Here is a 20,547-nt window from a genome sequence, read left to right as displayed (position 1 = left end):
AAAAGTCTTCTACTGGAATCCTGCCAGAGGAATGATATCCAACAACTGGAACTTTCATTCACTTACACCTCCTTCCCCAGTTGCTTTCAAATTGTATTAGTTTAGGAAATTGTGTCATTATCTTGGTGTAGTGTACCTGCATCAACCTGGGATCTAAATGGGACCCAAAACTGTTCTACCAATAGCCACATATTTTCTCCCTGGAACCCAAATTGTTCCCCTACAGTGACAGCTTGGTGTCTCCAATGTTACTGTTTTGTTGTTTTAGATGTCCCTGATGCACCTGAATATTTGGAGCTGTCTGAAGAAAAGAGCCGGAGTGTCCGCTTGGCCTGGGTACCTGGTGATGCCCACAACAGCTCTGTTACTGGTAGGCCTGGCTACCAAAGTCAGCACTCAGAAGGAGTAGGGATGTTATTAAATGTATACTGCATCTGTCAGACTAGAAAGAGATCAAACTGCAGACTCAATATAGAATGCTATAATGTGAAATATACAGTATGCACACACACTATTTCATTATTTCATTATGTAATGTACATACAGTGTCCTCCATAAGAACAGTGGAGAATGTTTTCTTCTGTTTCTTCGATGAGGTTGGAGTATACATTCTATATTTGAGGGCATTTGTTCCAATATCGATTTCACCATTTATAAATGTTAACACTTGCACAGTCCCCTTACTTCAGGGCACTAAAAATAGAATAATTGTCTTGGCAGGTGTTTCTGGTTAGGTGTGTCCTGTTACATAATTTGTGCAGTCATCAGAGAGCTGTCAGTGTCTTGCCTTGATTCTAAGTTTTGTGATTGTCTTTGGAGTCTGCTACTAGATGAATACCAAACAGCTGGCTTACCAGAAACAACAGATTGCTGGTGAGCTTAGCAATCACCAATGGCCTGAAATGCCAAATCAAGCGTTACAGTGGATGACTAAAGAAGGGTCACAGTAATTATAACAAAACCTGTCAGACCCATCTGGAGCACTCCATGAGGTAGGCCTGGATGTGTTAACCACTACCATCCACAGAAAACATCACCAGGAAAACTGTAGAGACTCACTCTAAGGATCAAAACATCGGCCTCAAACACAGGCTGGCTTAGAAAGTAACTAAAAGAGACTATTAACGTGCCTGAGGGACAGCAAGAGGAAACAAGAGAAAAAAGGAAACTGGCACACCACCTTGTTTGTGCAGGGATGTTATGGCAAGGGCATGTGTCAGGCCATTGGAACTGGGCTTTCTTATCATAACTGATGTTATAACTCTTGACTGCAGCAGCACATTAAATGTTGCGTACAGGAACATCTTGTCTGCTTACTTTCAAGCAAATGCCTCCAGGCTTATTGGAAAGAAAGTGCTTCATCAAACAACAAGACAATGACCCCAAATCCAAGAAGACAATGACCCAAAGTACAACAAGACAATGACCCAAAATACAACAAGACAATGACCCCAAATACAACAAGACAATGACCCCAAATTCTGCTATTGGAACTAAGGAATTATTCAGGGGGGAAAAAGGACAAGACTGGCAAACTAATCTCTAACCGAACATGCCTTACATTTAAATTAGGTTCAGAAGACCTCCACTAACACTGTCGTGGCTGCTTTTCTTATATCACACCACTTAGGCGGCTAGTAGGTTAATGGGATGTTTGCCGTGTATCCAAATTCAACTATGCATTTGTCCACTTCTGAATTCCTTGCTTATTTGGCTTGAGTTAGTTAGCATTGTAATCATGAATCCAATTGGAAACAGAAATATGGTCCAAGGGTGTTTATTGGAGCTTTCAATTCTCAATAACGTCCAATGGTAGACGTTAGTTGTCAATTCAAGTATCTTATATCATTTACAAAGTTATGTTATGTTGAGTTACACTGTTATGGTCAACAACTTTATAGCCCTAATCTAACATAGCATCCTTCCTTCTTTGAAACATTTCCAATAATCGTCAATTTAGTTAGAACAGTTGTACATGCGCCTTAAGAACAGTGGCACATGCTCACAGTAATACTTTAAAATAACCAATAATATACTGTTTATCTCTAAAGTATGTTCAAATTACTGAAACCCCAAAATATCTACAATTAAAGGACTAAACAGTGTTTAACACAATTTAAATGATAATAAACCAATTACTAATTAAGAATTTGGCTCTTACAAACACTACCTGAGGATATGTGCAGTACAGACATGGCGCAGACTTCATGCAGTTATTGCTTGCATGGATATGTGACCACACTAAACATTAGTGCTTGATTCAACATTATATTGATCCAATATATTTATTTAAAAGGTGCTTTAATTTCTAAATGGTGAAACCAATATATACACAAATACTCTCCCAAAGAAAGCTGATCATTTGTATTTTTACCTCATAGTAGTTGTTAGATTTTAAATCTGAACATTTGAAGTACATTTTCCGTACATATTACGTATGTCTATGAATGATTTGTAAGTGGTTACATTGTATGATCACAGAGTTCATTGTGGAGTATGAGGAGAACCAGTGGAATCCTGGGACATGGCGAGAACTCCAGCGAGTACCTGGAAACCAGAACACTGTGAAGTTGGCATTACAGGGCAACCTGAACTACCAATTCAGAATGTGTGCAGTTAACGCCATTGGGAAAGGGCCCCCAAGCAGGCCCACAGATCGATACAAAACCCCTCCTGCAGGTTTGACCTTTTTAGTAACGTGTTACAAGTCTTTTATCAAAATAATATAACTTTATACTTTATTTAGAAGGTTTTAATGACCAGAACATTGTTATTTGAAGATTTATTTCATGGCTGTTTGAAACATAATCTGTCTTAACATAAATAAAACAATATGGCCTATTAATTCACATGTCCTCACAGCTCCTGATAAAAATCCGGAAAACATCAAAATTGAGGGTCATCTGCCCCATCAATTAGATATCAGTTGGGAGGTGAGATTCATTACAGCATCTGTAGTTACCCTTAAAGACAACAGCTGTATGCTGTGTGTCTTAGGTATGAGCATAGTATGTTGTAGATTCATACTGTAGGAACTTTCTGTTGTGATGTTCTCGGTCACAGCCACTATTGCCCATGGAGCACAATGGTCCAGGCCTGGAGTTCAAAGTGAGCTACAGGAGAGTGGGGCTAGAATACAACTGGACAGATCATCTCGTCAGAAGACCCAGCATTGTCGTCAAGAACACCCCCACGTTCGTCCCCTATGAGATAAAGATTCAGAGTCGCAATAGCCATGGCTGGGGCCCGGAACCCAAAGTTGTAACAGGGTACTCTGGGGAAGACTGTGAGTAATTCCATAAAATTCATGCACATTTTCTGCTTTTGGCTGAGTGGTTGTTGGCCAACACTTACAATTCCAGCATCCGAACTGCACACTGTTTAAAAAAAAATTAAGCACTCATAGTGGGTCATTGGTTATGTTGTGCATTAGCACACAAACCTGTTGGCATGGAATGAGTTGCAAGTTTTCTATAACATTAAACAATAAGACATGCCACTTCATCGGAATAGATGCGTCTTCTCAATCACTGCAAAGTAAAGCATAAACAGTCTAATGCCATAATATTTACTTCCCCACTGAATCTAGATTACATTTTAATCATTTTGCAGAGACCCTTTTCCAGAACAACTTACTCAAGCAATTAGTGATAATTACCTTGCTCATGGGCCAAGTAGCAGATGTTTTGTAATGATGTGGAATCAAACCAGCTACCTTTATATTTGCCTTCTTATAACAAGGCTACCTGCCAAATACTGGAATATATTGAGTGGCGCCACCTATCTTTTATGAAGTTCTGAAAGTACTTTCAATGCAAATAAGAATTGACATTTCTTATTTGCATTGAAACCAGATTCAAAACATTACTCATATGCGGTCTGAAAACTATACCACCAAAATAAAGATGTGTTTTGAACAAATGGGAACTCATTTAGATGTCCCAACTGTTTTAAAATACTCTAACAGTTCGTCTCCCCTGCTTGGTGTCACTCTCAGTCCTCAGTCACAGTCAAATTGTAGTCATGCAGTCCAGTGCAGTCTTCCAGGGTCTGCCTTAGAGGAAACCTGTTATGGTGTTGGTCTACCAGGGTCTGCCTTAGAGGAAACCCGTTATGGTGTTGGTCTACCAGGTTCTGCCTTAGAGGAAACCCGTTATGGTGCTGGTCTACCAGGGTCTGCCTTAGAGGAAACCCATTATGGTGTTGGTGCTCTCTTTATTACTACTACAACTCACTTTTGATATGGCTTTAGTATGTGCCATCAAAGTGCTACAATTTATCCAGAAGGACACCCATCTAGTGTTCATCCTTCCCAAAGGAATTATCTAGCTTACATTTCAAGCTTACATCCACAACAAGACCATGATGCTTGCCTATTGGGCATGTTATTGTCAAACCTCCCCATCCCTACCCAAGCTCTGTTTCTCCACTTCTGGTCTCTTGGCTGTTTCACACCTATTAAAAGGCAGCTCTCACTCATTCCAGTCAAAGCTATTTTCTGTCCTGGCACGCTAATGGTGAAAGTATTTTTCATTTTTAAAACTATTTCTTCCTTCAAGCACTGACTTTGCTGATAGTTACTTAATTGAGCAAGATGTACTTCTGTATTACTTGTTTTTGTGGTGAGCCCATATAGACAAGACACATTTATTGGTATCACACATTTCATACACAGGGGCAAGTAAAAGTTCTTTACATTATTAGGCCTAAAAGAAAAACAAGGCACACTAGACATAAATCTATCGTTATTGTAAGATGAATGCTCTAACTATAAGTCCATCTGTGTAAGAGTTGCTGGTAAATTACAAAAATGTACATGGAAAATGTGTTGTATTTTCAATAATATTATTCACTATTATAACAATGATCATTCACTGATGCTATTTAAAGTTTTCCTGGTTAGTTCAGTTCAATTTTCACATTCTTACATTTACCTTTTCCATACCTGGAAGTCTTTGTGGTATTTTATTGGGATATGCACTAGTGACTGTTTTCTTATGAGAATCTTTACTGAACCTAATGTCATTTTTGACAAATAATGTTATATTGTTGTCTTCAGTTTTCTTTTGGCATTGTCTTCAGGATAGTGTATCAGGTTAAGTGAAAATTTTCTTTCAGATATTACCCAAGTACTTTTGTACAATAGGTGTACTTTAAGTAGTTGTCTTACGTTAAACAGACATACAGTGCCTATACATACTTTTTTTCTGTCAGTGCCTCAGAGTTTTACACAATTAGGATTTCTTTCCACTTATATACTCCATGCACTCCATTAATTTAAGGGACATTTTGGTATTTTTGTGAAATTATATTAAAAAAATTTAAGTATCATAAAACTCAAATATCACACCCCTGTGTTAATACTGGAAGCACATTTGTCAGTAATTAGGATTATATTGTAAATATCCCCATAAAATGGTAAGGTGAACACTATGCTCCACAGTGGGGGTTGAGCTCTTTGGGATAACACAATGTTTTGCATTAAGGCCAAGAAGTTAAATTTTAGTTTTGACAGGTACAAGGTGGGCAAGTGTTGGCTTTAAAAGCCTGTAACTCTGTCCAATTAGCGAAGATGGTGGCCATTTAAATTGGTGAGTTTTAAAGTTATTTGGTTAAACATGAGCTACTTTAGTATTGATTTTCCAATTATGTTATGTTTTTTATATATTGCACAATTTCACAATTATAATACAAAAACACCCCTTAAAAGGGTAAAAAAGGGTGTCAGGATAAGTGGAGAAAAAAAAATCAGAATTCAGAAACATGAAACTCAGAGTCACTGATCAAGAAAATGTTTAGTCACTTTCTGTATACAAGCCTGGCAAGAGAATTTGCAGGAACCTTTGCAGAGAGGTTATGATTCAAATTCCCACCTTTGTTTGAGCAAAGTGGAAGATTTGACACATAAAGACACAAATCATAATTGATTTCTGTTTTGTTTCTTCTACCTCCCACCTCCAAACCCTGCCCCCTTCCCACCAGTGTGTTCACTCCACGTTCAAACGTTGTTTTGTATACGTATTTCTCCTGTAGTTTACGGGCGTGTAGGTCTGTAGGTGTGTGTGTGTGTGTGTGAGTGCTTGCATGCGTGTCTGTGCGTGTGTGTATACAGATGTGTGTACTATTGCTACTTATTGGTGCCTCCCCTGTCCAGTTCCTACAAACCGCCCCACAGGATGTGGGCAGTAGAGGTCATCAACACCACCGTTCTCAGAGTCAGCTGGACCAGGGTTGCCCCAGGCCACAGTGAGGGGTCATCTGGGGGGCTACAATGTAAGTGTTTTTTTAAATATTTTCAGGATAACAAAAACAACATGCTATGTTATACTGATCTATACCAACACACACATCTACAATGATTTAAGGCTGTAAAATACCACAGGAAGACTAGTTCGAAAGTTGAGCTACGAGGAGAAATGTTTGCTTTGGAAATCATCAAAGAAATGCGAAAACATGGGATTGTTTGTATCAGCGGATGAAAGTAGATAATTGTGATAAGAAATAGATTTAGCAGCATTTGTGAAAATCATGTGGCAAAAAAGGTAATGTACTTTTATAATATTCGCTCGGAAGAGGACATCTCGGAGCCCGGCTCCTCTCTAGGTTTTCTGACCTCCAGTAGGAATTTATCCTAGCCACTGTGCATCAATTTCTTCTTGTTGCTTGTTCTGGATTTTAGCCCTTTGTAACTGTGTATGCCCTTTGTGACAACTGCTGATGAAAAGTGTTTTATAAAATACATCTGATTGATTGAATAGCCTATATTGCAGTAAATAAAATACCAGCATGATTTTTTTTTAGCTTTACGATCAAAATACATGTAGTATGTGTGGATGGCATTAGGACATGCAAAACAACATCCATTACTCCATTTCCATCCCTCTCTCAGGTGCACTGGGTAAGGAAACGGAGCCTGCTACATTCCAACAGAATTTCTGAGGAGAGTCAATCCCTGACATTCCCAGGGAACAGGAGCCATGCCATAGTCTCTGACCTGAAGCCCTTCTCGGAATACAGAACTGACTGTGAACGTTCTTCCAACAAGAAGGGAAATGGCCCAAGCAGCGATGCTGTCATCTTTCAGACTCCAGAAGGAGGTAAATATTCTACATGTGCACTGACAAAATAACTCCAAAGCCTTGCCACACTACAATGCAAAGTGTGTAGCAGATTTGAACTAATTAGCTGTGTTCACTAGTAGCCATCCCGCAGTGAAATCATCTGCCCTGATAACTGGTGTTGTGCTCAAATATGACAGATGAAGCCTATTCATATTACAGTTGAGGACTGTATGTACAATGAGATTATAAAGCATTACAGGCTGAACGTTTAATGTCTGTTTGTTTTCATGATCTTGGCAGTTCCTGAAGAAGTGCCCATTCTGACAGCATCAAATGCCCAGACTGACTCCATCACACTGGTGTGGGGACCTCCCTTTGAGGCCAATGGCATCCTTACAGGATATCGCCTGCAGTATCAACCCGGTATGTGCACATGATCACCTTGATATTCTACATGTGTATTTTGACACAGTAGCTTATTCCTGGATGAGTGAAGACAGACACTGTCAATCAGTCAAATAGATTGAAGAAAAGTCATCAGGCAGGACTGAGTGCTTTTCAATATTGCATGGTAATGTCTTTCCTGACTAGTCAAACTGTTCCATCTTCCATTCCAATGTTCTGGCAGGGTGCTTTACAGCTCTAGTATTTTCTGAATACCATGGAGCTAGTTTATTGTTGTGCATTTGGATAGATTGCACAACCGATTAATTTACTCCAAAATCTTTTGGTAGGTTGCAGATTGGTTGGGGTTCAAGGGAATTAGTTGTTGTTACAGGAAACATAATAAGATGCTGGTCTGATATTCCATATAGCATTAACAAAAAGGGGATGACTACTCACTTTTGAGCTGCACCCAAACCTAACATTATAATTTATTACATTTGATTCATTTCATTTCCAGTCTGCATAATCCCCTCAGATCCCTTTATTGATAGACTTGGCAAAAACAGAAGGGTTACAGCAGAACATATATGTCTATATTTTCTAGATGAATAAAGTCTTTATCTTTTTCTTCAGTAAGTGAGACGTTGGAGGTAGGGAACAAGCAGGAGGTAAACATCAGCGGTGCGGACACCACACAGTGGCTCGTTCAAGGCCTGGAAGATATTGGAGGGTATATGTTCTATCTGAGCGCCTGCACCAAGGAAGGCTGCGGACCCCCACGCGTGGAGGAGGGTCACACCATCACAGAAGCAAGTGAGTAGCTAATCCACAGGGAACTGGATGATGGGTAAAAGAGTAGGATTCTCAGAAGCTATCTCTGTTCAACCAAACCACCATGCGGCGACTCGCTCCTGAAGGTTCTCTGTTGGTAGGGCTACCAGTTGAAGCTCTCATCCACTACAAGACAATGGTGCTTCACAACAGAGCGCCAAGTGGAACTGCCTTGACAAGCTTGTCGTTCTGCTGCCTCTCTGCCTCTGCTGCCTCTCTTGGCCCTCCAATCCCTACGAGAGGGCAGCTTCTGCTCCATTCATAGCCCTACTCTGTCCTGGCACCATAATGGACGGATGGGTGGATCCATCGTCCCCTTGAAGCGAGGATAACAAAGTCCCTCCACATTTCTATACACCTTCCTCTATAAAGGATATATCTAAAATAACTCCACATAAATTATATACACATAAAGGATGTGGCTGAAATGTAAAAGTATTGGGAAGTTCAGAAAAACATGAAGATCCCCAGAGAATAATTATGTATGATTTTTTTGTAGAAAACATTATTTTTATTCCTCTAGTCTGAGTGCTAGGTCTTGTACATTTTTAGGTAAGGGCATATGTTTTCCTGGGAGTCTTCTCTTTCTGTAATAGTGGTATAATATTTTGTAGCATAAACCATTTAAAAGTAAAGCAACATTTTCAAGAAACCACTCTTTTTATTACAACCCCATTTATTGACTTTCAAAGAATACCTACTTAACCTCAGTTTTATAAAAGAAGCAGAAAAAAGTTAGTTTGAGTGGACTAATCTCTTAAATTCCTGTTTTGGCGTTTTTATTCATAAAACGTCCTACAACTACAATAATTTGATATGGCTTTGCTTCCTCAGCTTCTTGGAACACATTGCAAAAAACCTGAAAATAGATTCCAATTGTTGATTTTGTGTCAAAGATTGGCAGATTGTTGAACAAAATGCACATGTTTTTTACCTCTTAAGCTGACACATTTTTCACTGTTTTTTTATGACCGATGATCAATCTAGCATGAAGGTAATCATTTGAGTAGCCTTCAGCTTTTGCCTGGAGTTTGTCTGAGAAAGAAATCAATAGTTTCAAATACTTTTCAAACCACATAATACATTCTTTTGATGTGTGAATGAATAAGCCTTTTCATATGTCCTAATATGTCCGTATATAGTTACAGTACCATCAGTTTCAACCTCTACCAAACATTTTCCTCAATATTACTTTTACCAAGCCTATAATGATATTTGTGATGGTTAAAATACATTACAATTGTGTATGACTTAAACATTGTGAAAGGCCTGTGTGCATCTCATTGACAAAGGGAGAATTTCTTTGAACTGATCTGCCTACAAGTCAATAAATTCTGCAGGTCTCCTTTGTTCTCATTAATCAATGTATTTGATGTATTTAGAGCCAGTTGCTAATTTTTGAGACATAATGTTGAACAAGTTTAGTTCTGAAGTACATATGTACAGTAGATTTCAATGGTTATCTTGAACTCTGAAGTACCTCTTTCATTTCAGGGCAAAACTGCTCCCTCCTTCCTGCCAGCTTGATTCCTACAAATGCAACTCCTTCCTCTTATGGTATACTACATACTCTTACTTCAACTGTGTTGTTGCTTTTTTCCTTGCTTTCTATTTTGATTGAATTTCCAATCTGTGTCTTTGACAAAAATACAATTTTCAGACATTAAATAGTCTCATCTATGTAGATATTATTGCATGTGGACTATCAGAAATGCCACTTGGAATAAGCCATGCTAAGGATAAGACTTATGATATCTCCCTGTTCAACAAATCCAGTTCCTGACAATTGATGCTAGCTGCCCTGCTTTCTAATTGTCTCTTTGAATGGTCCATGTGGCCTGCAGTATTCTTGACTTGGGGGATCCTGTTTGGCTTCACTAATCCTCTCTTCCCTGCCTCTCTTTTCCCTCCCCTTTCTTCCTTCTCTCTTTATCAGTCACAGCTCTGTTTAACATAAGCTCCTATGTGAGTGACACCTTTGCAAAAATCAGTTGGACTGCCAAGGATGAACAACAGGAATCTGAGTTCTATATTTCTTATATGAATAACCGTAAGCTACTCTCTAATCCCCACAGCTTCCTCTTTGTAATAGCACATTTGTAATGTTTCTGTTTGAAACGTATGTTTAGGGCTTGAATGTATGTGTGAACTGACTGCTACTGTATTGCATTTCAGTAGCTTACAATGCATTTATACTTGCAATGCATTTGTATGCACTCTTGGAAATGTAAACAATGTACTGCTAATAGGAAACTTCTCTATGTAGTAGTTATCACAGAACTAGTGTTTAGTGTGACGATAGTCATTATAATGTTCTGCTAGCCTGTATAATAACACATGGTAGTTGTGCAACTCTTGTAGGTGAAAGTAACTGGAGGATTTCAGAAGCAGTAAACACTTCTAAAGGTTTCCACATGATTGAAGGGCTGGATCCTGGGACGAAGTACACTGTGCGTCTAGTGGCTAAGTCACAGCACAATAATGCTAGTATTTTCGAAGATGTTATACAAACCAGGGTCAAAGGTGAGAGAGAAAAGGCCATTAGGGTACAATTGGTAGCCATCAACTGTCATTTCCACCCACAACAACTGAATTCCAAACCGACAAACATTTATTATTGTCAAAATCTGTGTTGAAATCTTTTTATCATGTGTTCCTTATTAAGTATGTTTTATTGAAGCAATTTACAATGTTACCAAGGGGGAAATACATTTGTTTTTACAAATTGTTTATACCATTAGGTAGGATATCTTTACAACACTTTTATCTGTCTAATAAATGCTACAAACAACGAATGATAAAATACGCTTTGGCTGAGGGGTACAGACTACATTGTACAGCACAGTGCTAAAGTCTTAGGCTACTTGAGAAAATTGTTTAATGCAAAATGGCGGAACTGTTTCAAGTAGTCCCGTGTTAAGTTCTTCCAAGCTGCTTGCAGGATTTGCCATAACCACAAGGTTCCAAATACAAACCTCCTCTCCTCTGGGACGTGGCAGTCTTTGCAGAGTGTTTGGGTTCATTATCTGTCAAATTGTTGACTTTGGTGCCAGGTGTTTCTGTCTGATACTGAGAAAGCACTTCACTCAGATTCCTTCAGTCCCTCAAGGAAGTGACATTTGAGTACTTTTAATCAGATGCAGACACTATTTGGGTCATCCATTGCATTTTCTGTCTTCAACTTGCTCAGTTTCTCGAAATGTCGTTTCCCAAAATATGGATAACATATTTTTTTGGTTAACACAAGATTCTTCTTGCAATTTATTTTATTCATGTTTATTTTAATTGATTTGAATTCTATGTTTTTTCTGAGCAAAAAAACACTTAATGCCAAGATAAATAGCTTTTAAGACTTTTGCACAGTGCTGTATGTTCTTTACCATTGGTATTTTCAACAGAAAATTATTGTTTTCCCCTAAATGCTGTTTTTCTTTATAATGGACCATAACACAATCTTGAAAACTGCAACTTTTCTCTTTCCTTCCTACAAAATGTTACAATTTGCAGGAAATAGACCAAAACATCTGATGCTAACTGATTTTTAAATGCATCATCCCAATACCGAAGACACGGATGTTCCAGCTATATAGCCTACTCTCAGTGTTATAGTAGATTTTAATATTTGGTATTTTGTCCTCATTAAGAATGGGTCCCTGATTAATTTGCTATTACAAAAGGGATCAGGAACCTAGAAAGTTTGGGAATACCTGCTTTAACCTCCTAAGACCTGAGCTTTGATAACGTATGCCTTTTTAATTTCTCTTAGCTATTTGGGATTAGTAGGACCTGATAAGTATAATATCTAATCATGGTGCAGACAACTGTCCTCTAATAAGAACAATAGGTTTAAGTTAAGCAGAATGAAGCACATGTTGCAGGAAGCTTAAAACATAGTGTCTTCATATGCGGACACAGGGTCTCAGGAGGCTTTGGCACAGGGTAACTAAACCCCTGTGTTTGTTTTTGGTTTAGAATTGTCCAGTGTTCACGGGAGGGCGGCCATTCAGCCCTGGATCATTGGGATGATGTGCGCTGTGGCTCTCCTCACAGTCGCTGTGCTCATGGCATGCTTTGTGTTTCACAACCAAAGTGGCAAATACGCAGGTACATCAGCTCAGCTGGCACGCTACCTACACATAAATACGCATTTAAACATTACTATAGCAAGCTTCTTTTTCAAAATAATTTCAAGCATTGTGTTGCAGTGTAGGGTTATTTAGTACAAAAATGTAAATGCTTGATTACATTCCCAATTCGTCTGTCGTTTCATATTTCCAAAATGTTGAAATATGCCTGTCTATTTATAATCCTGACTAACAAAACAAGTTTCAACATACAGTCAAAGAGAGAGAGGATCTACATCCTGAAGTTGAGTCCCAGAGCATGAGTGATGACACCTCTGAAATCAGGTGAGACATTACCTATCTGTTTGCCGAAGAACGGTGTGTATTAATTTAGAAGAGAGGATATTGGTCACTGAAAGCATTATACATTTTCACTGTATATGTATAAGTAAATCTGTACATTTCTCTTGTTCTGGAAGAAAACCTTAACATGCATGCGCTTTATTTGGATCAGCACAGAGTTGTAAGTAAAAGAAAAAATGGAGGTAGCTGTTCACCTACAATGAATATGGTAACAGTGACAGTAGAGCGGGAACTACAGTAAATGTGTACAGTAGATGTTTTGAAGTTGTAGATGGGTGTGTGTAGGTGTGTGTAGAAGGAAGTGTGTGGGCAGGTATATGAAAATCCCAAACACAGCTTGTTGTATATTAATCAGGTCACAGACGGGTAAGAAAATATCATTTGGATAAAAAAATTAAACTTTACATAAACAAAAATGAGAGTGAAACAAATAATGTCCAAAATATAACAAATGATTATTGTATTTAAATTAAATACAAATCAATTAGAAATATAATAAGTCAGGAAATTGTTGATTTTTTTATCCCATCTCCCATCTCCTTCCCTTCCCTTCATTACCTCTACCTCCCTATGTACATACCTCCCGTCCTTCCCTTCATTACCTCTACCTCCCTATGTACATACCTCCCGTCCTTCCCTTCATTACCTCTACCTCCCTATGAACATACCTCCCGTCCTTCCCTTCATTACCTCTACCTCCCTATGTACATACCTCCCATCCTTCCCTTCATTACCTCTACCTCCCTATGTACATACCTCCCGTCCTTCCCTTCATTACCTCTACCTCCCTATGTACATACCTCCCGTCCTTCCCTTCATTACCTCTACCTCCCTATGTACATACCTCCCGTCCTTCCCTTCAATACCTCTACCTCCCTATGTACATACCTCCCATCCTTCCCTTCATTACCTCTACCTCCCTATGTACATACCTCCCGTCCTTCCCTTCATTACCTCTACCTCCCTATGTACATACCTCCCATCCTTCCCTTCATTACCTCTACCTCCCTATGTACATACCTCCCATCCTTCCCTTCATTACCTCTACCTCCCTATGTACATACCTCCCTTCCTTCCCTTCATTACCTCTACCTCCCTATGTACATACCTTCCGTCCTTCCCTTCATTACCTCTACCTCCCTATGTACATACCTCCCGTCCTTCCCTTCATTACCTCTACCTCCCTATGTACATACCTCCCGTCCTTCCCTTCATTACCTCTACCTCCCTATGTACATACCTCCCGTCCTTCCCTTCATTACCTCTACCTCCCTATGTACATACCTCCCTTCCTTCCTTCATTACCTCTACCTCCCTATGTACATACCTCCCTTCCTTCCCTTCATTACCTCTACCTCCCTATGTACATACCTCCCGTCCTTCCCTTCATTACCTCTACCTCCCTATGTACATACCTCCCGTCCTTCCCTTCATTACCTCTACCTCCCTATGTACATACCTCCCTTCCTTCCCTTCATTACCTCTACCTCCCTATGTACATACCTCCCTTCCTTCCCTTCATTACCTCTACCTCCTTATGTACATACCTCCCGTCCTTCCCTTCATTACCTCTACCTCCCTATGTACATACCTCCCGTCCTTCCCCTTCATTACCTCTACCTCCCTATGTACATACCTCCCGTCCTTCCCCTTCATTACCTCTACCTCCCTATATACATACCTCCCGTCCTTCCCTTCATTACCTCTACCTCCCTATGTACATACCTCCCGTCCTTCCCCTTCATTACCTCTACCTCCTTATGTACATACCTCCCGTCCTTCCCCTTCATTACCTCTACCTCCCTATATACATACCTCCCGTCCTTCCTTTCATTACCTCTACCTCCCTATTTACATTCCTCCCGTCCTTCCCTTCATTACCTCTACCTCCCTATTTACATACCGTCCTTCCGCCCTACGTATAATACTGTACCTACCTTTCTTTTTTTCCTCTGCAAGACTTTCAAGAGGTTGCAAGGGAGACAAGTGAATTAATTACATTTTTGCTGACTATCAGCTGTAAATCAGCATCTTTTTTTATTTTGGTTTGCATATAATCCCTATCAAAGTACTGCGCTGTTGAATTGATGTGAGCCTCAGTGCTGAGAAAGCACGACTGCCTGTTTGTACATGCCCTTTAAACATTGTGTTGCATTATTCAACTGAGTTAGCATCTGTGCAGCACGGATGCTAACACTGCAGCCCAGGCTTCACCAGCAAACAAATAGTTAGACAAGCATGGTGCACTCACAGTATAAATGGTCCAGACTTGAACTCTATGTCATCTGAGACACATTTGACACATTTTCATACAGCGCACAACACTACTCAAGCAGTATGTCCTTGACGCAGGTCTCTATTCATGATTGCATTAATATTGAGAAACGAATGAATGTGAACGCATTGTTCACCTATGTACCCTTTCCTTAGTGCACCTGCTCAATAATATGAGGTTAATGGATAACCTATCTGGATTCTGTGACCATTTTTCTTCTTGGGAGACACAAGCTGGCAATGTTCTAGGTTCTACTGGCATAAAATATGGGCCCCTGCACGCTCCCCTGGAATTACCAGGGCTGACAGGCTGATTGTCTGGGACTGCATATAGCCCATGATACACCCCATGATTGAGCTGCATTTGGGCAGTTTACATCAAAATACATGGATTAGTAATTAATTATTAGTAACGTGATTGTAGTGTGGTGGCCTTTGCTTTTTTGCTCTGATCCAATCAGAGGTATTGTTCTGTGATGTGTTGTTGCTGCTCTCGTGGTTCATGAAATGTTAGATTCAGTTGTTATTTTCAGATAGAAAATCACATTTCTGAAAATAAAAGTAGAATACAGTAGTACATCTGAAAATTCAGTCTCAAATTTTCAAAGATAACTTATTCATCTCCTCTCACAGTTAAACTAAACTAAATGGAAATTGTAAGTTCAAAATTATTTAACATACATCCAACATATATATTAGACCATAGTAAGGTAAAAAGCTAAGATACATGATGGTATTGCAGGCCCTGTTCCACGGGGGTGCAAAAGGGGTATTGCCCCCTCAGGTATCCAGTTCGTGCCTCCTCAGTTATGTTTCCCCATATACAGAGCTGATCGTATCGAGTTTGACCCAGTCCGATCGTCACAGTCAACACATTGCGCTCATCATAGACCAACGAGTTTCGATCAATATGATTATAATATATTATTATAATAATGGGTATATACATTCTGATTAAAATAGTTAGGTAATATCTCAAACTATGAAGGGTCATTATTTTTGTGACTACAATGTATTTTAGATTAAATAAAATATAAAATATCTGCCAACTTAAAAACTGTTTCAGTGAACGTGTGTAACCAAAACTTGCATTTGTCCTGTTTGACAGTGACGAAAAGCCACTAAAAAGCCATTCCCTGGATTGGGAAGATGGAACTAACAGCGACAGTGTGGACAGCTTGGTGGACTATGGGGACGAAGAAGAATCGTTCAACGAAGACGGTTCGTTTATAGGAGAATACTCTAGCCACAAAAAACCAGTCTCTTTAGCAGAATCCAATGGACAGCTGACTGCATGAAAATATCAATGCTGCCTTTGTAAATCACTCAAGAATCTGTGCGGCAGCAAAGGACATTTATTTTTTCTGAATCAATCACAATTACCTATGGTGCATATTTGTTTTGTACCTCCACATTGCGATGGATTTTATTTTTTACATCCTTGTTGTCAAGATATGCCCTCTGCAGTTCCAATATAAATACATTACATAAATATATAAAGCAAAAAGGTATACAGCAGATAACATATTGGTGTAGGTTTTGTTTAGGAGGGAGAGCAGGTACATTTGATGGGGGACATCACTGACCATGTTCATGTAAACTAATAACCACAAAAGAATACTTGTTTTTTATACTTAAAATAAATCACTATCAAACACCTGTTTGTGAAGCACTATACTTTAAAAGTGATTTTTCCTATTGCTAAACAACACAGCAGCCTGATCTTTTGGAACAATAAGTTTAAAGGTTGACTTGTGTAGGTGGAATTTACATTTTAGATGGTGTCAGCTTATTTTCTTGTGCATTCCTTGAAACTGCCTTTCTCACAGTCATTCTACAAAGACATTACATGCAAGCGCACAAGTAAGTAGAATGGGTTATTACAGTTACTTTGACTTTAAGCAGTCTACAATTCAAATTAAAACAGAAATGATTGGTATTTCAGTTTGCTGGGATATATTCACCAAATTCACAGAAAAGTTTGGGATGTATTTAATTTGTTGATTAGAGTCAGCAGTTTTGGTCAGTCACAGTGGTCGCTTCATTATAATTTATGGATTATGTTTAATCTGCACTGGGTAGGTAAAAAAAAAAAAAACGTTTTGTCCCCTATAAACATGTTGTGTAAGCTAAGGAGGCCCTCTCAGAGTTGTTTAGCAACACAGACAGTTCAGTGGCAGTGGAATGTCAATTTATAATTTTTGGAGCGTGCCGATACTTTCCGGCCAATTCTGTTCCAGCAATCCCGCTCTAGCCAATCGCTTTGTGCCAGGCGGGCCTTCCTCCTTGGCTTGTTTTGTGAATATGCATTTTACCTGGATGAGAGACCAGGATGACAAACTGCCAATTTCTCCCTTGTCTAAAGCATATACTACAAAAAATGCAAAAAAGCGAAATAAGACTTAGATTAGCTCTCTATAGCGAGCAACTTGGAATCCTTTTTTTTTTAAACAGGTTATTGTATTTTTCATATTGTTATTGAGAACTTCATTTTCTAACAGGCATTGGTGCAGAACCGCTTTCTGACTTGCGAGTAATTGCGACTTGCAAGTCATTGTTTTTCATCTTAAAAATCCATTAAAGTGTGGTACATGTGTACATTTGTCGGTTTTAAAGGTCAAAATGTTTTTTCGGGTACCTACTACTCTGTCAGCAGTAGCTGTGGGGGTAAGGCCCAAAGCCCAGTGCTTGGATTACATAGCAATGTCTTGCTCTTGGGTAAGGGCTGCACCAATGTGATTGTAAGGGTTTAATCACATTATTTATACAGCACAGTGTTAATGGTTTGGAGCTGGCAGTGGCGCTTAGTGGCGCATTTATTTCATTCAGAGTTTTGAGGAATGTTTGTCGCTTAATTTTTTTGTTGGTGATGACACAAGAGGTACTTCCATATTTCTCATTTGACCAATTTTCTGCTAAATATTTTCACTTTTGCGTCAGTGGATAAAGTAGCTAGTAATGGCCTGACCATATGTCTTAAAATACATTTTCCAATGTTAACCAGCTGGCTATATTCATGTTAGCCATGCATCCTCTACGACTTGACCGCAATCAAAGTTTCCGAGCACTTTGCCTGGGCTACAGCAATTGATCTGATTCACTAGAAATTGCTTATAGACTACTCAAATCTTGTACCTACCTAGCAAGGCAGACATATCATTAGGTCAAGGGACAGTTTATTTGTCTTTCAATAGCATTTCATAGACGTCTGTGGTTATTTCTGGTAATGTATTTTGAACCAAGATTGTCCGCTATGTTTTTTTAGTCAGGCGGCTCAGAATTGGACAATTGATTTGCCGTCAAATCCTACGAAGATGGACTAGCTATACATCCATGTACTACTGCCCCAACTATTTAGCCAATAAGCAGCCTTCACTGATCAATATACACTCACCTAAAGGATTATTAGGACCATCATACTAATATTGTGTTTGACCCCCTTTCGCCTTCAGAACTGCCTTAATTCTACATGGCATTGATTCAACAAGGTGCTGAAAGCATTCTTTAGAAATGTTGGCCCATATTGATAGGATAGCATCTTGCAGTTGATGGAGATTTGTGGGATGCACATCCAGGGCACGAAGCTCCCGTTCCACCACATCCCAAAGATGCTCTATTGGGTTGAGATCTGATAACTGTGGGGGCCATTTCAGTACATTGAACTCATTGTCATGTTCAAGAAACCAATTTGAAATGATTCAAGCTTTGTGACATGGTGCATTATCCTGCTGGAAGTAGCCATCAGAGGATGGGTACATGGTGGTCATAAAGGGATGGACATGGTCAGAAACAATGCTTAGGTAGGCCGTGGCATTTAAACGATGCCCAATTGGCACTAAGGGGCCTAAAGTGTACCAAGAAAACATCCCCCACACCATTACACCACCACCACCAGCCTGCACAGTGGTAACAAGGCATGATGGATCCATGTTCTCATTCTGTTTACGCCAAATTCTGACTCTACCATCTGAATGTCTCAACAGAAATCGAGACTCATCAGACCAGGCAACATTCTTCCAGTCTTAAACTGTCCAATTTTGGTGAGCTTGTGCAAATTGTAGCCTCTTTTTCCTATTTGTTGTGGAGATGAGTGGTACCCGGTGGGGTCTTCTGCTGTTGTAGCCCATCCGCCTCAAGGTTGTGCGTGTTGTGGCTTCACAAATGCTTTGCTGCATACCTCGGTTGTAACGAGTGGTTATTTCAGTCAAAGTTGCTCTTCTATCAGCTTGAATCAGTCGGCCCATTCTCCTCTGACCTCTAGCATCAACAAGGCATTTTTGCCCACAGGACTGCCGCATACTGGATGTTTTTCCCTTTTCACACCATTCTTTGAAAACCCTAGAAATGGTTGTGCGTGAAAATTCCAGTAACTGAGCAGATTGTGAAATACTCAGACCGGCTAGTCTGGCACCAACAACCATGCCACGCTCAAAATTACTTAAATCACCTTTCTTTCCCATTCTGACATTCAGTTTGGAGTTCAGGAGATTGTCTTGACCAGGACCACACCCCTAAATGCATTGAAGCAACTGCCATGTGATTGGTTGATTAGATAATTGCATTAATGAGAAATTGAACAGGTGTTCCTAATAATCCTTTAGGTGAGTGTACATGACTAAATACTGTAATAACAAGAAACCAGGCAAGGCTAGTTCAGTAGGCCCACAACAGAAAGTGTTGATCATGGCTGCCCCCTCAAGATTCCAACCTAGCTCCCCCACGTGAAAGGCTGTGTCTTTAACCACATCCCCACAGAGCTGGCCATTTGCCAGGTGTCAGTATAACATATTGACATTATATAATGTTGTCATGCATTAACATCACGTCAAGTTTGAATATTTTGTTAGACACCATTAACCATTGTGTTAAACTGAGTAACATTTCTTACGAAGTTTACCTCCACCACAAATAGTATCTATTAACTGTATGACTTTTGCCACTGGCCGTTTTAACAGCTTATTTGCCATTCGTGAATGGCATTGATACAATAACTACAATTTATGTCAAGTGAAAGGACGAGAGAATCATGTAGCCAGCGAAGTGTTTGACTACCTGAAGAAATGTTAAGACATAATTAAAAAATCCTGAAATAGTCGCAAAATAACAGTAAACTAGTGATATCTAGCAGCAGGATATTATGCTAGCATCGCTAACTCAGATTTAATTTTTCAAAATAAAAGCCATAATTCAATTATATAAGGTGATATACAGTGGATATAAAAAGTCTACACACCCCTGTTAAAATGCCAGGTTTTTGTGATACTAATATTTTATTTTAGGCTTCCTATTACCTAGCTACATAAAGTTATAGCCAGCAACATTTTTGCCTGACCTGAACATCAGGCATCTTGTGCTACAGGAGTCGAACATGGGACCTGTTCTTCTGTAGCCCATGTCTCTAACCACTATGCTATTTAACAAGCCGGGGATGGATTGAGTCATTAAGAGACATTCCCCTCTTCTAGGCCGGCTCAGCTTACACGGTCAGGCAAAAAGTTTGAGTCAAACATCTAATCTGTTCTAAATAGCTCTGTGTCTTCCAAATCAACCAGTATCATAATGGTTTG

At 39.4% G+C, this 20,547-nt stretch overlaps 1 protein-coding gene across 1 annotated transcript in view; it reads left to right on the top strand.

Annotated features, from left to right (window-relative positions):
• The window catches only part of LOC105022979 (neural cell adhesion molecule L1-like protein), a 29,058-nt gene extending 12,316 nt beyond the window's left edge, over positions 1-16,742 (top strand). Inside the window, exons 16-30 of the mRNA XM_034295839.1 lie at positions 269-370; positions 2,482-2,679; positions 2,863-2,933; positions 3,064-3,286; positions 6,034-6,044; positions 6,190-6,273; positions 6,890-7,097; positions 7,362-7,484; positions 8,082-8,261; positions 9,774-9,836; positions 10,216-10,329; positions 10,641-10,802; positions 12,252-12,383; positions 12,619-12,688; positions 16,089-16,742. Coding sequence (XP_034151730.1) covers positions 269-370; positions 2,482-2,679; positions 2,863-2,933; positions 3,064-3,286; positions 6,034-6,044; positions 6,190-6,273; positions 6,890-7,097; positions 7,362-7,484; positions 8,082-8,261; positions 9,774-9,836; positions 10,216-10,329; positions 10,641-10,802; positions 12,252-12,383; positions 12,619-12,688; positions 16,089-16,278 — 1,931 coding nt within the window. The 3' untranslated portion in view covers positions 16,279-16,742. The remainder of the gene's footprint in view (positions 1-268; positions 371-2,481; positions 2,680-2,862; positions 2,934-3,063; positions 3,287-6,033; positions 6,045-6,189; positions 6,274-6,889; positions 7,098-7,361; positions 7,485-8,081; positions 8,262-9,773; positions 9,837-10,215; positions 10,330-10,640; positions 10,803-12,251; positions 12,384-12,618; positions 12,689-16,088) is intronic.
• Positions 16,743-20,547: the final 3,805 nt, after the last annotated feature.

The sequence above is a fragment of the Esox lucius genome, chromosome 12, assembly GCF_011004845.1.
Source record: "Esox lucius isolate fEsoLuc1 chromosome 12, fEsoLuc1.pri, whole genome shotgun sequence".
Lineage (NCBI taxonomy): Eukaryota > Metazoa > Chordata > Actinopteri > Esociformes > Esocidae > Esox > Esox lucius.
This window is presented reverse-complemented; position numbering and strand designations above follow the sequence as displayed.